The following is a 21944-nucleotide window of genomic DNA, read 5'->3' as shown; positions in this document are numbered from 1 at the left end:
TCCATAGGCAGCAGGAACTTTCTTTTATCGACAAAATTTGCCCAAAATAGTGCATACTTCGACTTGTTTGCAACTTAGGAACCCCCCTTTCTATGCTAGCAGACCTCACTGACATAATTTCCGATAATCTGTGAATTAATGAATTTCACATAAATTAATTATAACTCAAATTACTTCTTTCATTAAAGTGTTTTTTGGGTTGCTGTATTTTTCATATAGTTTAGATATGTATTGACATCCATATTTTTTATGGGCATCTTTTTTTGAGCCACCTCGTTGGGCATTTTGTTTGTTGTGACCTTTTTGTATTGGCATCTACCATTTCTTAAAATTCTGTAGTTATGTATACCTTTTGGATGCCGAATTCAACCTCTCGACACGTGTAGCTTATATGAAATCATAGGCTTCAAAAACTGTTTTGGCTCAGGGTCCTCCAAATTTAATACGACGGCCTTTTTAATGTAGGGGGAGATGGGGTACAGTGGACATAGGGGCACAGTGGACGACCCCTTAAAAGTTAATTTATTTTTCATTTTTTAAGCTTGATATTTTTATTTACGTTAGGCCGGGTTTACACTACAAAAGTTTTCTAAAAGTTCTTTTATAAATTTGAAAAATTCAACCACTAAGATTATCGGATGCATTTGCTCGAATGTAACCTATGAGGTTTATTGGCAACAAAGACAGGAAGAATGCAAGAAAAAGTACTTAACGTTGAAGCGTATGATACTCATTTACTTGTGAACCTATATGAAATACATCTATTAATTAATAGAAAAAAAAAAAAAATCGAAAATGTTTCTTACTGATAGTCTACGTGGGGTAGAGTAGACCACTCAAAAACTGAGCACAGTGGACCGTACGCTACTACCCTTAAAAGCAGTATATCAATTTATTTGTAAAAATTCTTTGATTTCAATTATTAAAACCTGGCAAACAGATACAAAACGCAAATTTTTAAAAAAAATTTGTTGTAAAATGAATGCTATTTCAAGAATAGGTTCACAATACAATAATAAAATTTAAAATTCCGAAAGACTGTTATTTGGAAATTTTAAAATCACTCTTAGAATATAGTTTACTGTCAAAAGAAATTACTAAATTAAAAGTTTAAACATCATCTCAAAATTTGCTAATTTATAATAAAAACCAGTAAAATGCAACATTTTTTCAAGTTTTTAAAAATAGTTCGATCATTGCGTTCTCATGTGATGGGTTAAAAACTATGAATAGTAATTTAAATAATTTATTGGAAATGCACATTCAAAAATATTATTTGTTCTATGTACCCATACATAAACCAGGGTTATTTTAACCCTCTTGGAACTAAGGAACAAAAATGCAAATGGAAGTCATAATTTTAGAATGACTTTTTCTCATACGCATTTCAATGTTCTCTTGCTAATCTTCAACTTTCACAATTTACATCTCATTTTGTAGTTTCCGTCAATGATTCAAATAAAAATTAACTTCATTTAACAAAGCATTTCAACACAATTTCTAGTTCAATTTACACTTTTAACCTGTATTTGTGTTCAAAATATTATGGGATATTTTCACCATATATCCGACATGGGATATATGTCTATGTATCCCATGTCGGGGCACAGTGGAACACATTTTTTTGGTTTACAAAATATTTTTTCATACAAATACCATTGAGATTAATGCTTTGAGAAAATCCACAGGTAAATATAAATAATAGAGAGAAATTCATGATTTTTTTTTTTAAGATAGATTGGCTCAAAAATTTCGGAGAAAAAAATAGAAACTTCAGAAGCGGTCCACTGTGCCCCACCTTCCCCTATCAAATGTAGCATTATTTATTGAATCCGGAAAGTATCTCACAGCTCTAAATACAGCAGTACAGATGTCGGTGGCCCAGAGTTCTTTCTCTCTTTCTTTAACGATTCTTTTTTTTTGGAATTTAACAGTTTTTCTATGTAAATATTTTTTAAAAATGGTTGGCAGGCCACAGCAAAACGCTCGGACGGCCACATTTGGCCAGTGGGCTACTGGTTGAAGATTCCTCTGGGTTACAGCTACTTAAGGATTATCATCACGAAATTATTAGATGTGAACCGAGATTTTGGAATCCTGATTATTTCATAATAACGTTTATAAGCAAGCAAGCGCAAATGACTACATCTTATATGCAGCAATATAGATGTAATAATAAACTGTTTCAAGAAATTCCATAGGGAGTTTCCTCTTTCTCCAATATATTCTTTTATCTTTATCTTTTATTCTTGCGTAAAAGAAATATAACCGATTTATTTTTTGAGAATGATAAAAAAAAAAAAAAAAAAGAGAGAAATTTTTCAATATCTTTTCTCCTGAAGTTTTCCACTCGCTGAGAACATTTTTAGTAATGTTCGGCACCATTTGTCTTATTTCGGTGGGGCACGGCCGAGGCCTCTTCCATCACCATATTCCAGGGGAAAAAACGCTCGGAATATTTCCCTTGAACCAAGAAGTTGTAAATCTCACTGAGAACTACATTTCAATAGTTTAAAATATTTCAACTCACCCATAATAAGAGGACGGTATAGAATGGGGGTAGGAGGAGAAGTAAAGTAGCTCTCTCAAAATGGAATATTATTTTTCAAGAAAAATAGGTGAAACGTCAGAATTCGAAATACGGTAACGTCAGCACTAAGAAAAAAAAGAAAGAAAAACACTAGTATGAAAATATCCCATTGCCTCATCTTTTTCTCCCGGTCCGGTTTTTCCAGATTCCACTCCTGAGAAATGTATTCCCCATTTATATAAAGGTACACTAGACTGTTTGGAAATCTATTTCGTGGAAACCCTCTATGATAAATTCGGTCCAACAGCAAGAGTGGACTTCGTCGATATAGAAATGAGGTGCAGGTGGGGGTAAGGGTCAATCTAAGGCAAGAAACCCCAACCAGTGACCGTACGGTACGAGGGGAAAAAATGCCATAAATTATTTGTTTAACCTCTGGTTCATATTTTCACTGGCTACCGAATATAAAATATAGATGCGATTTCTCTGTATACTCTTCTATTTTTCCCCCCTTCGATTTCTCTATAGAGAACAACACACGCTCTTATTCGATAGAAACGGGAATAAATATTTCAAGATTTTAACGATTTTGTAAACATTTAAAATATTTCAGGTTCGGATAATTACCTTTGTCTCTCTTAATAATTACAGACATTTCACTTTCCCTTCTTCGGTATTCTATTATCTAACATAGCTATTAAACACCTGCCAACCTTTAGAAGGTAAAAAACCTGTAACTTTTCTTACCGAAATCCTGCAATTTACTTACAAATCCGGTGGTTCAAAATCTTAACTTCCGAAATGTTTTTCGACTCTCAGCTTTTTTTCTCTTCACAGAATTTTCCACTGACTTGTATCAAATATCTGCAAATTTCTCTGACTTTTGTCAACATTCTAAATTTTTCCCGACTTTTCTGGTCACTGCGAACCAGGAAATAACAAAATTATTAAATTTCATAAATTTCACATTTACATATGAGATACAAAGTTTTAACAAGTTCTGGATACAGAAGCTGTAGTTTCAGCGACTACTTGGATTGGAAATTATGTAACTAGAAGATATTGTCTGAGGCTTTCATGGCCGGCGCTCGATGGTTACAAGCGGTTTCCGGGCTATTAGACCAACACCACCTATAGGACAAGGCCTCCGCAAGAAGCTCGTGACGTCACGGAAGAAGGCCATTGCACCTATTGCCATTGCATATAAAAGTGTTCCAGACTCTGCCACGAACCTGGGCTGGAAGAGATCTCGGCAACGGGATAAGTCCAGTGGCAAAGTTCGGGCGTTCATGCCATTGCATATAGCAGGCCGACGCATGCGATATCTTTAACTTTTTTTTGCAGTATATCCAATGCCAATAGGAGAAATGGCCTTCTTCATTGACGTCACAAGCTACATGAGGAGACTTTGTTCTATAGGTGGTGTTGATTAGACCCTGGTCTACGTAAGGAAGAAAACGACCATGGCCTAATAACCCGGAAACTGCTTGTAACTCATTAACCGGACTACATTTCAAATATCGAAGAAAAGTTGGGTATAATGTGGACTCTAACTTGATGAGTTTTTTTTTTGCTCCTATAATTTAGTAAAAAGTATAAAAGTTGATCTCTCTTTTTCTTTGAGTTTGAATAAAGGTACGTGTACATTAGCGTACCGATCTTGTAACGTATGACCCCCCCCCCCCCCCCTGCAGCGATTCTAATCCGTTTGTGGATACACAAACCTCCTTTGTATTCCTTTTTTTCCTGTGTGTTCGTTGGGTGGGTCCAGGCATTACGGAGGTAATGTCCTAAAGACATCTAGGAGGTGATGGTCCAAGCGGGTTCCGTTCAAACAACTCAAGAATCGTTCACAACACCGTACAAATTACTGAGCAATCAATTGCGAATGCTTACACTCCATGATCCGCGCGCTAATGTATAAGCGCCTTAAAACATTATACGGTATCGAGCAAACTGCGATCCACTTTTTTGCCGATAAATTTACATCGAATTCAAACGAGAAAGACAAGTAGATGAAATATAAAATAAATAAAATTAAAGATAACAATAATAAAAAAAACCATAAAAACTAAAAAAAAAAAAAAAAAAAATACGGGGAAGGACAATACAAGAGAAAAGCAATAGCAATATAGGGGGTGAAAAAATATGAAGAAATACAAAGAAAGAGCACAGGATGGACAGGGCCCATGGGAAATAAAGAGACGTCATCCTCGGGGTCTGGCGAACGAATGTAAAAGTGCCACATAATCAAATCCAGTGACACCGCCGTCGTTCCTTCTCATTCACCCGACGCAGATCTCACGTTATTATTTTATTTTTTTTCCTGTCCTTCGATAGGCGCCATAAAGTAACACATTTAAAATGGAAAAAAAGTTGAAAAAAATGGAGAACCCCCTTCTCCTTTTCCCCCATCAGCACATTCAAGAAGTCTTTATATTAAATTTGAAATAAAATTTAGTGTATTTATTTTGTGATAGTATATCGAATGTAGCGTTTCCATCTGCAGTAAAACCTCGTTAAGTCGTCACTCACGTTATCGAGAAATTATGACGGCTTAAGCAGAGTGAGACAAGTGCAGTTTATTATGTAAATCGTATAATTTTAAACAAAATGTAAAATTTGTTAAAATATGAATTTAAATTACAATATTAACAATATTTATAGATTTTAAAAGAAGAAAAACAATTTTACTTTTTTGAGCATTTAGTATTTTATTTATCATTGTAAAATATACTGGTACAGTTATTAGTAATTCATGATACAAATACAAGGCAAACTCGAACACGGGGCCCAATTTCGAATTGATGGAGTCCTAGCATAGACTAAAGATATGTACTATTATTAATCTATGGGTCCTAGGCAAGGCAAAGTAGACACTAGAAGGCCTCAACTAAGGAAAAAATGCCTCGTTTCTCAATAATTATATTTTGCTTAGATTTGAAGCCCTAAATTAGTGAGGGCCCTCATGCAGAAATTACATCCAGTTCGAACAGTCCCTAAAGTTTTTACGAACTTTTGTTTTTCCAGTCGGCAAATGAACTTCCTCGGTGTAATTTTCACCACTTTCCGTTAAAGTACATAAGGCTTTTACGATAACTTTTGAACATGAGGCAATGCTGTTTATACTCTGTCTTTAAAGAGAATCATAGAAATCATCTTTTCCTCTCTCTCTCAATGTTTTCCAGGATCAAGAGTTAACTGAAGTTAGCAACGAGTAAACGACGCGACGGTTAAATAACATTGTTATCTATGAAAGATAGACGGGACCGAAGAAAAATGACGATTTAACCGAAGTGACAACTTATTAGGGAGCCGACTTACCGAGGTTTTACTGTATTTAAATCTAATAAAGATCGTAAGATACTAAGAAAAAGTCCAAATTCCTGAACGACTTTAAAGTGAACCTTTCTCATAGACATTCTATTTCAACAGCAATTTTATTATATATTTTTCCTCAAACTCGAAATATAAAAAAAGTTGAAAAATACTATATCTTGTGACATCGATATAGAGATTTAACTTAACTTGCAAAAATCCAATTCCTTTTGTATCATCGGGTTCCTTCACAAGAAACACGTATTTCCTGCAATGCTTTTCCGATTTGAGAAGAAAAATAATGGACGATCACGACAGTCGAGGGCCGACGAATCGGCATTCAAACGCATCAGATCAGCACCCGGAAGCATATGTACATATATACATACACATAAACGACATATAAAGCCACGAGTATATATTACAGCAATCCAGCAGAAAGCTCAGAATGATAGGAAAGAAAATAAAAGAAGAATGGCAGAAAGAATAGCGGGAGGAAAGAAGAAGATAGAGAAATAAAATGAGATGAGGTACATATGGAAAAGTATCATCATCATTATTGGAAAGCCATTGAGACAGCGAGAGAGAGAGAGAGGATGCCCGAGAGCAGTGGCGACACACAGTAAGGTGGAGTAGGGAACCAAAGAGGCTACGTTATTCCGGATGTTCCAGAGACAATCCTTCTGTCTTTTTCTTGTTTTTTTATATATATATATTCTTTTCTCTTTTATCGCAAGTTTGGTTCCAGAGGAAAGAAAAAAAGAAAAAATTTCTCTACGCGGCGTAGAATCCAGGAGTCCAGAAAAGTGACATGTCAGAGATATACCTGGTAAATCGGCGCTTCGCGGGCATAAGTAAGGACTTGCATTCCGGACGACAGGAAGAATCGCAGCAGAGTGACATATGATGATAAGATTGGACACCATCCAGCTCTCTGCTGAGGACGCTACCACCCTCCCCCTTACGCCACTGGAAGCCCACACATGACGTCCACCGATTCTCTTCAAAAACTTTCTCCTGCTTCACTCACGGCAGAATTTTTTTTTTATCCCACAATTCTTTCTCTCTCTCTCTCTCTCTGCGAGATCTAGAGAGAAATAGACAGACCCTTAATACCTAACCAATACTAAGATCATATGTCACCATTGCTGTCACCCACTGGCAACAACGTCGAGATTTTCTGATGGATTTAATGTTCGATTGCAGGAAAAAAAAAAATTACAGACTTTAGGGGTATGGCTGGAGGAAGGAGGGAGAGAGAGAAATATATATATAAATCTCTGATTCCAATTCATCGATCCAAACTAGGCCTTTCATCGTTCTTACGTGGTGGTGGACACCTTCTTCCCAACTTTTTTTTTCTCCTGTTTCCTTGGAGGTCGCACTTCGCCATGATGGTTATCGGTCGACCTGGGGGTCTGCATGCGGGAAAGGAAAACGGGAGAGGGAGATACAGAGAGCGTCAGAGAAATCCTGGTCATCCATCTGGTCTTATTAACCTTGACAGGGTAAGGTTGCATGATGCAGGGAAACGTGGAGATCTTTTTTTTTTTTTTTTTTTGGCCGGTTCACCTTTACGTTCTTTTGTTTCTTGGCTATATCAAGAAGTTTATGGCGGCTAACAAATGGGCAGATATTGAGCTGTAGCACCCTCACAAATGTCTTTTTTTCTTTTCGACAACGTAAACGTGCAGATGACACTCAGTGGCAGAAAGAAAAGAAAAAAAACCATATATTAAGATTTAAAATTCACTTTCAATCACGTTTTTTCCTATCTGGGTTTGTTGTTCTGTTGAGTTGAATAGCGTAAAAGGTACCTGAAAACTAAGTGTGTGTGTGGTCTCTCAGAGCAATAATCTCTGGTTCAAAACGTATGCGTTTGAATCCAGTGAGAGACATCCAGAATCAGTTTTAAACTACTGGTCCCAATCTAATTAACACTCGTGGGCATGCAGTTTACCATGGTGCGACGTAAGTTATACGTAGATAAAGATAATAGTTTTAGTTAAATTATCGATTCCACACAATGTCTGCTCGAACCCTCAACTCAGTGACTCCCAGCTAACACGCCGTGGTCCCTTAGGGGTTCCATACTATCATCCATCTGACTGATCTTACAGCATTTTCGGGTGCCTTAACACATCGAGAAGGAATGCCACGAAATATTTAATGTTCTCATCTGCTTCCTAAGAGCGATTAAAATGCCAAAAGTTTGGGTATGGTTGCTTAAATGGATAAATATAAACAAATCCCCAACATGTTGCAACAATAATGAAACTTTCCTGATGGTTAAGACAAAACAGTCCTCTTGAAAATTTACCGCTGACCTACGTAATGAAAAATTTCTATATTGTCCCAGTTTTGTATCTGTCACCAAAGATCAGTGGTTTTTAGAACTTTTGACAGAGGCAGCTTTCTTGTTATAGTCATCGTTAATCCATGGCTCTCTCTCTCGGAAAAAATCTAGAAATTCACTACTTCCAAGCACAAAAAAAATGCCTACATCAATACTGCTAGGCAAACTATTCCAAAAACAGTGTATCATATATGATATACTGAGACAATATAAATAAAAGAAAGAATCCTTGTTGATATTCGAACTTCGTAGTAAGGACTTCCATATTCGGCATTTTAGGATACAGGTTAGCAGCCAAGCTGTTAAAGACTCTATCTTGAAAGCAAAAAGTATTCTACGTGTTTAAATATATTTTCAATAGATCAGCCGGACACCGAACACAAACACAAGTGAACCTTTAGATTCAAGACATCATTTCCGAAAACTATCGCTGTGTGACCCACACTCGGCGGCGAAAAAAAAAGTGTTAGAAACATCGGTGAGAATATTTCTTAAAAAAGAGGGGGGGGGGAAGGAAATATAATAAGAAGCATGAGAAGAAAGAAAAATAAAAGAATTTGTTATCGAGAGCCGCCCTGCCACCATCCATCAACGGAAAATGGCCACTCATTGGCCGGCAGTCGACCATTTTCGACAGAAATTCCTCGTTACCTAGTACAGCTATTTTATTTATTTTTGTATTTTTTTTCCTCCTGACTCACATCTCTCTCTCTCTCTCTCTTCTTCATCCACCAAAAACTACCATTTCTATTTTTTTCTACCATCTTCTTATTTCTTTCTTATCCCTACTTCTTCATCTTTTAAGAATAGAGCATCAGAAGAGCGCATGCCCTACTATGAAGAAACATCTCCATCACGATGAGGTGGAGAGTTGGTGGAGGGGGGGGGGGGGTTGTCCGTGCCTTATTACTGGAAGGATGGAGAGTACAGTACTGTAGAGAAAGAGACCAAAGAAGTGTTGCGAGTTAGAAATTGCAGGTTATTGAATATCTATGCCACCCAACCACTCTCGCAGAATCACCCGGGCCTTAGCCATATTTCCTCCCGAGAGAGAACAACGGATCTGCTGTCCACTTGGAAGGTGGAAATAATAATAAAAAAAATAAGAGAAGAAAATTAAGGCGGCCCTAGTGTCCGAAACGATTGCGTCTTCATTACAAGGGTTAGATAGAACCTTACACCCAGAAGTAGAGTGACAACTGAAAACGCCCAGTAATGAAACGGCAAGGAGAGAGAGAGAGACGGAGAGAAAAACGTCTCGAGATTTGTATGGGGAGAAAAAAAAGGATAAAAAAAAACCATGATTGGAAGGAAATAACAGACGCTGAAAAATATCAGAACAGAAAAGAACAAAGAAATTTTGTGTGGTATAACAAGAAGCCATAGACTTCTTGTAATGTGTATACTGATATGCTTTCAAGTTGTTTCATTCTTCTCAAGCGAGAAAATTTGGTACTGTATAAACAAAAAATACAGTTCAAGTTAATCAGCTCAAAATATATGGTTTTTTATATATGTATATAAAAATTTTACTGTACAGTAAAAAGAATCATTCCCACAGTGTCCTATGAAAGGATGGTTGGGGGGGGGGGGAAAGACCGATATTCGTAATAAAAGCAATATAAGCAAAAAACAATCTAAGTTTATCCAAAGACGTTTAAAATTTTCTAAATGCTTTTGCATTTTTGATATTATATATATATTTAAAAAAAATGAATGTCAGCAAATCTTTATTTTTTGAAATTCTCAATTTCTTGTGTTAGAAAATAATTCATTCCGTTCAAATTTTTTTTTTTCAGCCAAGATGATGCAGGCAGGGTACATTAATCTTTACATACAATATATTTTTTCAGAATTTTATTGCTAAATTTCATGCAATAAATTACACTTTTCCCAGAGGCACTTTCTCCTGGAAGCCATTTTAAAAACCTCCTGAAAATTCAAATTTTAGTGCTGCCCTCTGATGAAAGCCCCCAGTTATTATTCATCATATTTCTAACTTAAATACAATACTCAACACGATTCTTTAAGTCATGGCTTAACTCTCTCAGGCCAAAAAAATTATACAGTGAGAAAAAGAAATCCACACATTTGTGACACCTGGGTCTGAAATAGTTAATGAAGTGGTAGTGATAGGGACCGAGAGACACCCAGGCTCTGTCACACTCGGTGATATAAGCACATTGTCCCTGGGGACTCGGGTGCCTCCGGGGAACCTAACCATTTGTTGAGATTGAGAAAGATATATTACATACATGGGCAGGTGCCATTACGCACCTCGACAGTAAACAAGTATAAAATTTATGATCGACTGATATAAATCAATCATGAAATAGTGATTCAATGGTGGGTTAATGAAGTAAGCTTTCTTCCGATTTTCAGCAAGTGCAAAGCGAAGGAGAATAGTGAAATGTGTTCTGTTAAGAAATCAGCTTTACAGGATATCTGAGCTTGTCATTGCTGAAATAAAACATTTTAAGTAATTAAAAATCAATTCAATAAATAGAAAGAGTCTTGGTTCTGGATGAGGGTGGCACAGCAGAACAAAAATATAATCCGAAGAAGAAGGGGATGGGCGAAAAAAGATTTAAAAAACTGTTATAGAAGATGGAAGTTATTATAATGACAGATACAAACACTAAGGCCACAGCAGGGGAATTGACCAACGAGGTGATTGAAAAAATATGCCAATAAAAAATATGGATTTCGGATAAAACCAAAATACAACAACCTAATATAAAAATGTATATCACAAAAGATAAAACTAATAATTAATACTGTATAACAAATACACTGCCCATAAAAAAAATTATGGTTGTCTTATTATAAGTATGGATAACATTCTCGATTTATCTCACAATGTTTATCGTAATTCTTTTAGCTGGCCCGTTAGAAGAAAAACTCTCTGCGACACCACAATCTGGAATTGTCCCTTACTAAACGATAATGGTGTCCCTTTGTCGAAGCTGCTGATTGACGGTATATTAATAACTCATGGTCCATCCAATCGAAAATTTTAAACATTTCGATTATATCCTCTCTTCCCACACCTGCGTTCCTCCAATGTAAACATATTCAAGAAATCAAATCGCTCAAGCCTTGTGTGCCAACAAGAGCACTCGTACCTCTTCTCTCTCTCTCCCCCCCCCCCCAAAAAAAGGTCATATCCCTCTGTAAGTATGGTCTCCAAAACAAAATAATACGGCATACAAATACAACGTCACAACAGGCAAAATGCCCAACGAGGTGGCTGATAAAACATTACGAGGTCGATTCCTCAGTAATCCATGAATATGAAATGCAATACTTAAGACTCCCCCCCCCCCCAATGTTTTTTTTTTTTTTTGCATTAGAGCTTCTATAGCATCCTCAACTACAAAATGTTCTCTCCAGAACAAGCTGTCGTCCTTGAAAAAAAATGCAAAATTGTCTATAAATACACACTGAAAAAACATTTTGCTGCAGATAAAATAAAAATTTAAGGGAAACATTGTTTCATACAATGTTTCCCTTAAATTTTTATTTTATAATCTAGGACGAACTAAGCTTCGGAAAAGCGGAAGAATGACTTTAGGAGGAAAAGTAGTCCCCTGAGGGTCATAAAGTGGGAAAAAAGAGACCTTTTTAAAAATCACAAAACTCGTACTATTACAGTGATTATTTTTTTTTGCTTCGATGAAGTTGGGAACAAGCTACTTGAAACTTCTGAAATGACATCATAAATGCAATAACTTCAATTTTGTATTGTTGATTTCGAATAAATATGGAAGGTTTTTGTTTTTTTGAACAAAAAGTCTTCCAGTAAATAGCAGGAAGCCAAATAATTTTATTGTCGAGAGAAGTATGGTAGAGAACTCATTTGACACCTTATCCTTAACAGTTTTTTTTTTTTGCATCCCAATTATGAAGGGTAAAATCACAAAGTCCTCAATTATCTTCACTAACGTTGCGATCGAATCTCGTCCATCTTCACATAATATAAAAAAATTTCAAACAAAAGCTTCAAAATATTTGTCGTTAATTAAATGACAATGCGTTTTTGAAAAACTTGATAAAATATTTCACTTTTTAATACTTCTCTTTTTAAACTTAAGGTGAGTGAGATGTCACGAAAATTTTCATATTCTAACTTTTTTTCTATGTCCTTTCCCCTTCGAACCCACCACCACGTTTAGATTATTTGTACATAGGGCTTTAAAATAAATTCTAAATTGCATATGACGCATGATAAACACAGGCGAAATGTATATTCCCAATATATACTGCATTCGAAAAGAGTAAAAGATGTTATATTGCGTAAGTATATGGAGTGGGGAAAAAGAAGAATTGACTAGGTAAAGCGTTTCCGCCGGACTGTCCAGCTGGCGCACAAGTGGACTTAACAACCAGGAAAGGGCCCTTGGAAATTGGACCCGGCTACCAAGAAATGGGCCGACCATCCATACAACGGAATTAAAAAAAAAAGGTAGAAATAAACTGAGATACATACTGTAAAAGGCTAGCTCTAAGTAAGGGTGCGGGATGAAAGATCTTAAATCTGTTATGGGTGCTAAAAAAAAAGTAGGTTACAATAGCAGCGCCAAACCATATGGGTAAGCGTACACCACTGTTGTACGTTCCTTCCTCACCTCTCGACTCTCGCATGTGAGAAATATAGCTTTCATATCCGCCGACATGAACGCTATAAATCTCGATACGCGAAATGGACACAAACACATCCCCTCAGACATTTTTTTTTACCCGGGGGGAAGGACCACATATTACGAGTAGTGAGAAAAACTTGAGTACTTCGAGCAGGACGCAGGATAAAGTCCGCAAAAGATTACGTAAGTCGGATACAGTCCCTCGGTTATACTGGGTAGGGACAAGGAACTCTCTGGCAGACAAGGAACGGACGGAAAAAAACCCTAGAGGGAGTTTGGGGGGGGGCGACTATACCTAACAACGGGGTCTACAGTGCGAATATTTATGGGCCTGTTTAGTGGAAAAACACTGCCATCTCTAACATAATGGCTGTTTTTTTCCCTTCTTTCTCATATAATCTACCCTCCATCTCGAATATAATCTTACGATTTTCTTTCCTCCCGTTATATAGATCTATCTCTCTTTCCTCCATCCATCCATTCATTCATTTGTAGCAGCTGGATGAACGGCCTGCTTTTAATATAAATGTCACTGGCTCAGAGACTGACTGATCATGACCATCTGCGATAGGAATTGGTGTCTGAAGTTCAGGATTTTTGAAAAGCTATACGTTGCACATGAAAAGTCACGGCGCCGGAATACGCGAAACGTCCGAGTGCGGGGAAGGGGGACTGATTTCAGGTGACGTTTCCAGACATGACCATCTCGACCGGGACTAGTCAGGGGTTGTCCAGAATTTTTTGTAGGGTCCCATTTTGTGAAAATTTTCCTTATTTTTGTGAAAAGAGTCATTGATTTTGTGAAAAATAAGATTTTTTTCTGGAAAGCGAAATAATCTAGTTAATTTATCACATAAAAAAAATTAAATGCCAAATTTATGGTTTCATTAATTTTTATTTTGTGAAGGATCCGTTTTTTAGCTCCAGAATTTTGTGAAGGGTTTATTTTTTAGATCTGGAATTTTGTGAAGGGTCCGGAAAATAGACCAAAATTTTGGCTGGACAGACCTCTGCTACTGGTCATTCTGGTGAAGATTTGACAGCTGAGGACCATTTCATCCTTCCCCGATTCATCCTCCCGTCGAAATAGCGCCGTTTCATCCTCAGTTTGATAAGAAGTGTCCCGTTTTAATCTGCTCCTTTCATCCTCCCTTTTCTAGTCTGTGCCGTGAAGCCAAATTCAGAACTATTCAAGTTTTGATATTTATTGAATCTAGTCCGAAATTTCCTGCTGATAACAACTCGCGAGCTTGGTGCGCTTCAAAATATCGAAAACGCTTGGTGTGCCGGATTTCATATGGTGTCGTTTCATTCAAGAATTTGCTTATGCTGTTCATAAATTAATTATATGTTAGGGTTACAGCATTGGTGCTCCTCTTCCAATGATGGGCATCCCCCGGTGCTCGACTCGAAAAACATTGAAGGCCACTACAGTACCCCATGGTTAAGACGCCAATATAAGAAGGTGGCGGGAGAGCGGATGAAACAAAACTAATATTTATCGCCTTAAAATGAAACGACATAATTTCGAGGAGAGAGGATGGAGGCGCAGTAGCGATCGATAAGATACTCGCCTCAAGTACCAAGGATGTTTAGTGGTGTTCCGTACCTGATTTGTCTTGGTAAGAAACGGTGACCACAGAAAACAATTGCTACCGCAGGGAGTCCCACACCGGGGAATTAGCGCACTAACCTCTCAGTGAATAAAAAAAAAGGTGAATGCCGAACGCTGCCATTTAAAATCGGCAATAAATTGTGGATTCCGTTCTAATTTGCCCTCTTGTGCAGAAAATGGCCGTGATGTGACAGAAATAATTAAATGAGAGAGGATGAAACGGCACGGGTTGACTCCCGGGACACTACCAGATTTGAAGATCATTATCCTTGGCTCCTCAGTGGTATGAAATCCAGATCACTAATATACTTTATATGAATCATTATTTAGCCCGACTTACCTACGATACAGAGTCTGGCTTCGTCATCCAGTTCTCCGTCTGTTCCCGACTCTTTCTGGGACCGATCGCCACGGTCACCTATAACAAATTTGGAAAAATATTATGCATATATATTTATGTGCACACAAAGAAATTAAGATTCCGTTCACGCACGTACTATCGGGAAGAAAGCAGGCAACCCTGCATGAATCTAAGGAAAATATGAAATATAAGACGTACACATATTTAAAAAAATAAATGAATGAAAAATATCGGTGGCAGTTACATGCTATAACTTAGTGCGTAGTGATGCATCCATGTCTACCTCAAATCACAGTACTAAGGATAGGATTTTCATAAGTTATTTTCATGGCTTCTCGGCGCGATTTAAAAAACCACGGAGGATCATATTTTATCAAATTTTTAACCTACTCAAATTGTGGTTCAGATTTATATTCATGAATTGGATCTTCCCCGAAAGGTACAATGACAAACAATGGAACATGTAAGTTGAAAGACTAAGTAGTTTTTAGTATGAAATTCACGGAGGTGGTCATACAGGGAAGTCATGAAATAACTCTGCCGATATACGAGCACCTAGCGGCCGCAAAAAGCAACGAATGCAAACAAAATTCGAAATATTGGTGTTTAAGAGTATGCGCTCAAGAATGAGATGTGAGAAACGAAACCCTAGCTCTCGCGCGGTTACGGTTACAGCAACAAAATTTCGAAAAATTCAAATGCTGACATCCACTTTCCACTTTTATGCATTGTGTGAAAAAAAAAAACGTAAATGGTGTTGGAACGGTAGATCAAAATAAATGCGAACGCAGTACACAAAAGTCTCATCAAGGGTTTGGTGCATTAGACGCTCGGTGGACGAATTTCTTCAAATCTGCGCGAGTCCCTTACCGAGCAACCCTTCGCGAGATCATCTTTCTTTGTGCCCTGCAGCCACATTTATGGCGCTACAGGTACAGTGCCTACGCCATTTACGTTTATTTGATACGCTGATCATTTTGCAATGCATAAAAGTGCCTGTTGTCTTTGAACACTTCGAAATTTTTTTCTAGTGGCCGTAACCGCAAGAACTGAGGGTTTGGTTTTTTTTCTTTTCACATTCTCGAGCGCATACTCTGGAACACCTACCATGTCTTATTATATATAAGGAGCCACTTTGTGCAAAAAATGGTGGCCCTAAAATAGGAGAGGGTTTCTTAAATATGGATAGCATTACAGATATATCTTTCCAAATTTTAGGTTAAAAAAAATCAGGGGGCTCGTTAATATCATTAAAATACGGTACATTTCGAATTTCATCCAAATTCGTTGATTTCTGCTTTCGCTACGGGGTCATACATCGGCAAAGTTATTTTATGTCCACCCAGTATATGTAAGTAATATACTGGGTGGACAACTACAACCAAGGTTATCAAGAGCAAAATTTCTCGCAAGTGACCGAAACTGCCTTGTGGACAAGGGGGGAAAAACAAAAAAACTCTGCAGCATCGAAAGCTTTTAATCATCAGAAGTGACCTTTATGAAACGGAGACCTAAAGTAAAACAGCTATTATAACACGTAGTCTACAAACGATATAGGGGAAACTATTATCCGTGACGCACGATATACCGGGTAACCAATCTCGAAAGACATAAGGGGGAAAATAAAAACGGGACATAGTCAACACATACACACGGGTTATGGGTCACTACATTCCCGGCAGACTCGCTAATCGAACACAATGATCTATGATAGGGCATAATAAGCTTCAGGGATAGAGTAAACATAGTGTTGGCCGATTGCAATCCCAAAGAAGAGACAGTAGTATACGGGGCAGCACTCAAACTCGTCCACTTCTCATGTTTTATTTTTTGTCTTTTACCTACAGTAATAAATGGATGCTCAACGACAAATGGAAGTTACTTCCAAATGTTCTTTTCATGCCACCCGCACGCAACCAGTTCTAAGGACAACCCGCGTACAGATGACCGAATGCTTTGAAGAGGGGAAAAGAAAAAAAAACACACATATTCTGTATATATGACGTGCGTTGTCCAGCTAGTCACGCTGCCTCAAACGTCAACAGCCGAGATCACATGTGCTGCTCTTTTCCTGTTTTCCTGGGTGCTAGTCAGCTTCATTTTTCACGATCACAGAATGTAAACAAGAACGGATATATCCATCTCACTCTACACACACTCAATTCCTTCTCTAGCTTCACACAGAGGGATAATGCACATGGGCTGCAAGTGGAATTGAACTCAGGCACGGACGAATACCTACTTTTATTCATTTCCTTCGTCTGCCCCCCCCCCCGCACTTCTGTATAACCACTCAGGCTAAAAGAAACAAAGACGAACCACTTAAATACACTACTGAATACGTATGTACACTACGACGACAACATCTTTATTGTAGAAACGATGACATACGACAAGACAGATATAAGAGTATTATCATCCGACTACTATTTGTTAATTGAACGCTATTCGTGCTTACGATACTTTCATCCGTGACATTACGACCGTTGGTCTTCATATATATATATATGTATATACTTTCATATTTATTTTTGTTCCCTTCCACATTTACTTTATCTATAGCTAAACGGGCGGAGAAAAACGATCTTTAACAACACACTAATTTATAAGATCTTATTATACACTTGAAGGCAGCCATAAAAAACAGCATGCAAGCACGGGAGAAAAGAATAGAACTTGCCACATAAATATGATATCGTTGTTGAAGAAAGATGAGCTTGTATTTGGGACAAAAAAAAAAAGAAGATGGGGATCATCAGTGAAAAGGCTTGTTTTTGGAGAACAAAGATAAAAAAATTTGTAAAATTTAGAAGAAATCGATTGAAAGGAATTCTACGGCGGTCAATTAATCAGGAGCATCATGATCTGGCAATTGTTAGAATCTTTATTTCTTTCCTCCTCTGGTTACGGCCTGGGCCATTTTTTAGGTTTCAACTGGTGGGAGACTTGGAAAATGCACCATTAGAAAATGATTAAAATACATGAATAGCGAGCAAAAATTTGTCTAATAGTTTTATCACTTTTTACTACTACTTTACGGTATACGCACCTCTTAAACATTCCTCTTCGGAATTTCTAAAAACATTGGTTACATGCAAGAATGTGTTGTGTGATTGTGTGTGTGTATATATACACAGGGTGACTTAGAATTTATAATTTATGGGACAAACTCAAAGGGATGATAAAACACACTTAAGCAAGCATTTTTCGTCCTAGAATGTATGATCGAATATAAAATTTAATGGGGGGGGGGGGAAACTCTGTAATAAAATACATTGGTGATAAATTAATGAAGCTAATTTTAGCCATGAGGTCCCGTAAGGCGAGATCCCATTAATTATCATTTTACTGGTGGAAGTTGGCGAAAATCTGGAAAAGACCATTCAAAGAGGACTCTAGCTTGTTCGTAAAAATTTGAATGGCGAGAAAATTTTTTTCCAATAGTGGGTTTTTTCTTATCTCTATACCGATGGGCTAATATAACGACTAGTGTGCCAAAATCCTCACCAATAAACATGTAAAAAACTTCTACCATGACCCGAACAAGAGGTTCCGAGTTTGACATTTCACTCACCCGGACACTATGAATTCAATCCTTTCTTTATTCCGTCTGATGTTTTCTTTAACACCCCGTACGCACTTCAAGGATAGAATTCCCTGAACGGACTCGAGCCCATCTGTCGGGCGACAAAATAATTTTGTCTTATGAACTATTAAGGACACGTGTGTCCGATCGGAATAGGAAACGTTAGTTGAAGAAGGGTAGGTCAGGGGAATACATTCTTCTGGAAGCCGAAATAAAAATAATATGAATTGCTTGCTCTATAAGAAATACGGGGAGACTGCACAGGCAGGCAGAGAAAGAGAGGAGAGAGAAAAAAAAAAAGGATGCTTTAACTTCCAACCACTCCTCGTCCCATCCCTTCTTACACTTTTGTCACGGTTGGGGCTTTTACGACGCAATAACATTTCCGACAAGGATTTCTTAAGAGTGTGTCGCCACTGTCCAACCTTTTAAAACCTAGTCACTGGGCGAAATAAGGAAAAAGAAAAAATAATAAATGTCTCAACAAAATACTTCTAAACAACTGGAAAGTATTAAAAAAGAAAGAATTGAAAAAAAAAGAACCTTTTCTTAAAAGCTCATTCTTTCGTTTTTTTTTTTAAACTTTAGTTTCCGGATGGAAAGTTCATCGTCCTTGAAGAGAAAGAATTTATTGCACGTTATTAGTGGAGGATGTCTAACCAATATAACCGAAGAACTTAATAAATGCTACAAATTCTTCTCAAAGCTCTCACACTGAAAAATTGAGACTAGAGATATTTCTAAAAAATACAAATTCTTTTACTATTCATAGCTATTTATTATATTATTTATTACTTAGTAATGATACAAGGCGCTGCCGGGGGGAGGGTTTCCATATACTGAGAGCATAAACGAAGTGACAAACTATTGTGAAGAAATAAAAATTAACAAAAAAAATGCATTGTTTGGGAGTTAATGCGAATGAAAGTAAAACTTCCGGAAGTCATGGCCTGACGCCGAGAAACCATATTCGCCGAAGAGCTTTTCGACTATTTCGCACAGCTATGTCGGAGCTAGATAGCTGTGCGAAATAGTCGAAAAGCTCTTATCAGCTACTTCAAAACTTTGTCGGAGCTAGAAAGTTTTGAAGTAGCTGATTATGACCACCATGTCTGGTTTGGAATATGTACAAAATTCAGTGGAGATCGATCAAAGATTGCAGATTTATATTGCAGGTTTCCCAGCAAAATCTGCTTAATCATTTTCCTGACCAACTCACATGAAAAAAAAAAAAAAATTAAATTTCAGTCCACACACAACTCCACTTCCTAGAATTTTTCCTTGATCTTTATCAAATATTTGCCCATTTCCTCTGCCTTTCGAGCCAAATATTTTCATTTTTCTATAACTTTCTCTGATCATTTCTCATTTCCCTGTATTGCGAACGCACACACAGACCGACGGAAAATGAGCTTGATATATATATTTCATATACACATATATGGACATAGGTGCTTGAGCATGCTAAGTGCATTTAAGTGATTCATAACGGCAACCACATTCAAAAATATTTTATAACGGATTTTCTGAAATGAAGTTTTTCCTCCTCCCGTGACTTGTAAACGTAGAGACTAAACCAGTGTTACCCAAAACAAGCGATATCGCCCCTTAAGGCAAGCGATGGAGTGGACCTAGATACAATATGGGATCTTGTGGGTTGGCTTACCGGAATTTATTTTTTCTGAGAAAAGGATCGATAAGAAAAATAAGTTTTAAAGATCTTGTACCTGTTGCTTGCGAGCACCATTGTGCTGCATGAAAAATTTGTGCTCGGAAGGCAAAGACCATTGAAAAATATATATATTTCTTCAATTTTATGCGAAGTAATCTTCGAAGTATTGTAAGCTGCAATTTACATTATAATACTTCATAAAATTGTATATTACATTCGTTCGATCTTTTTATTGCACTTGCAGCAATTAAAAACAGCTTTATCTAAACTTAATTTCCATCATTTAAGGCTTTATTGATTTAAATGACGCTAAAGCCTAACACGGTCTATCTTATCCTATGTATGTCCAGACCACACTAATCGGAGCTCACATAATCCTGGTCCTTTTCCACCCTATATTTCGAAGACTGAACAAAAAAAAAATTTAACACAAATATCGAGGTGTAATCAAATAATGTTCACTCTCTTCTAACGTGTGTGTGAGTGAGAGAAATCACGTGCCCATATGTAAGCTACATTCCAAATTCCTAAGCGTGATAAGTGTAGGAAATAACATTCACCGTCCTCTCTTTACACATTTTTTTTTCATTTATCGCATATAATACTGGACACTCAAAAAGAACTGTAATTGTATGTGTGTGTGCCGATCGTCGCAGCAACTAAAAGCCCAGTCGATAACATAATGAGGCATCGCTGGAAGCCTGGCCACCACCACCAACACCGTCGAGCGTTATCGTCCAGCAGAGACTGGCCACTGTCCAAGCGATATGTGTGTGTGTATCTGTAAGACGGACACAGAGAAGAAAGGGGACACAAAAACTGTTCCTGACAGGCCAGAAACATACATCCCTCTACCCCCGACTCTACCCACAATTCTGCAAAAGAATCACCTATGATATTCCCTCCCCCCCCCCTTTAACTAATGACCATCGAGGTCCTGATATCTCCACCCTTAATAATAACGGATCTCTTCCCCCACACCCCAAACCTTGTGTATCCTCATATATATATATTCCCTGGTACCTCTAGCTTCCACCTACCTACGCGAGCACATCCCGAGAATCACACTGCTCCACACAGATTTTTGCTATCATCTGCTCAGGCTAAATGGGTAGGGAAATGGGGAAGGCGGCCCTAGAAATTGGCCACATCAGGGGGCGATTCGAAGCAGAAAAAAAAAAAATAATTTATATGTGAAGGAAGAATAAGGACAAGGAAAAAAAAAAGAAGAAAAACGGCCACTATCTTCTTCGACTGGAGATCTTAATTACTCAAAGAGGAATATAGGTTCCTCGCTAGAGTTTGTACTGCCCCTGCAATTGCCGAGAAGAGCAGAGGAGGAAGAGAAATGAGGAGATGGCCAGTGTCGGAGATATTTCATTTAACTCTTCTTTTTTTTTTTTTGCACCGGGAACCGAACCACTACCCCTTTTCTTTCCGGGTCCTAATCATCGACATATTGAGCATGACAGGCTAATGCGATTTCTTAATCGAATACTACTTTTCTTCGCGAGCGGGTCCCATATCTTTCCCCGCTGTGCTTCTGCCTCCCTTCCATTTTTCTTTCTTCGTTGGACACTGATTCAAGCCAGCAATCGGAAATATCGACTTCGTAAAGACGCTACCATTGAAAAAAGGGGCCCGAAAACTTATACGCATATGATTTCAATTGGCATATGTTTTTTTTTTTTTCATTTGTAACGACGACATGATTTAAAAATTCTTGACATGCGAGTTGATGATCTAAAGAAAAACGGTATCATGAGTGTGATCTGACTTTACTTATCGTGGTAGTATTGTTGAAGCATTCTATTGAGTAGAGCATTATATAGCGATCGCTCCATCTTTAATTATAGCAGTCTT

General features: G+C 37.5%; 1 protein-coding gene across 3 annotated transcripts in view; it reads right to left on the bottom strand.

Moving 5' to 3' along the window:
- LOC149076121 (uncharacterized) overlaps positions 1-21944 on the bottom strand; it is a 489131-nt gene that overhangs the window by 122369 nt on the left and 344818 nt on the right. For all 3 annotated transcript variants that reach the window (XM_089243651.1, XM_089243650.1, XM_089243653.1), the window contains one exon: positions 14803-14880. In XM_089243651.1, coding sequence (XP_089099777.1) covers positions 14803-14880 — 78 coding nt within the window. The remainder of the gene's footprint in view (positions 1-14802; positions 14881-21944) is intronic.

The sequence above is a fragment of the Pholcus phalangioides genome, unplaced genomic scaffold (genome assembly GCF_987345545.1).
Source record: "Pholcus phalangioides strain wild (caught in Gottingen) unplaced genomic scaffold, Ppha-v1.0 ptg000015l_1, whole genome shotgun sequence".
Lineage (NCBI taxonomy): Eukaryota > Metazoa > Arthropoda > Arachnida > Araneae > Pholcidae > Pholcus > Pholcus phalangioides.
This window is presented reverse-complemented; position numbering and strand designations above follow the sequence as displayed.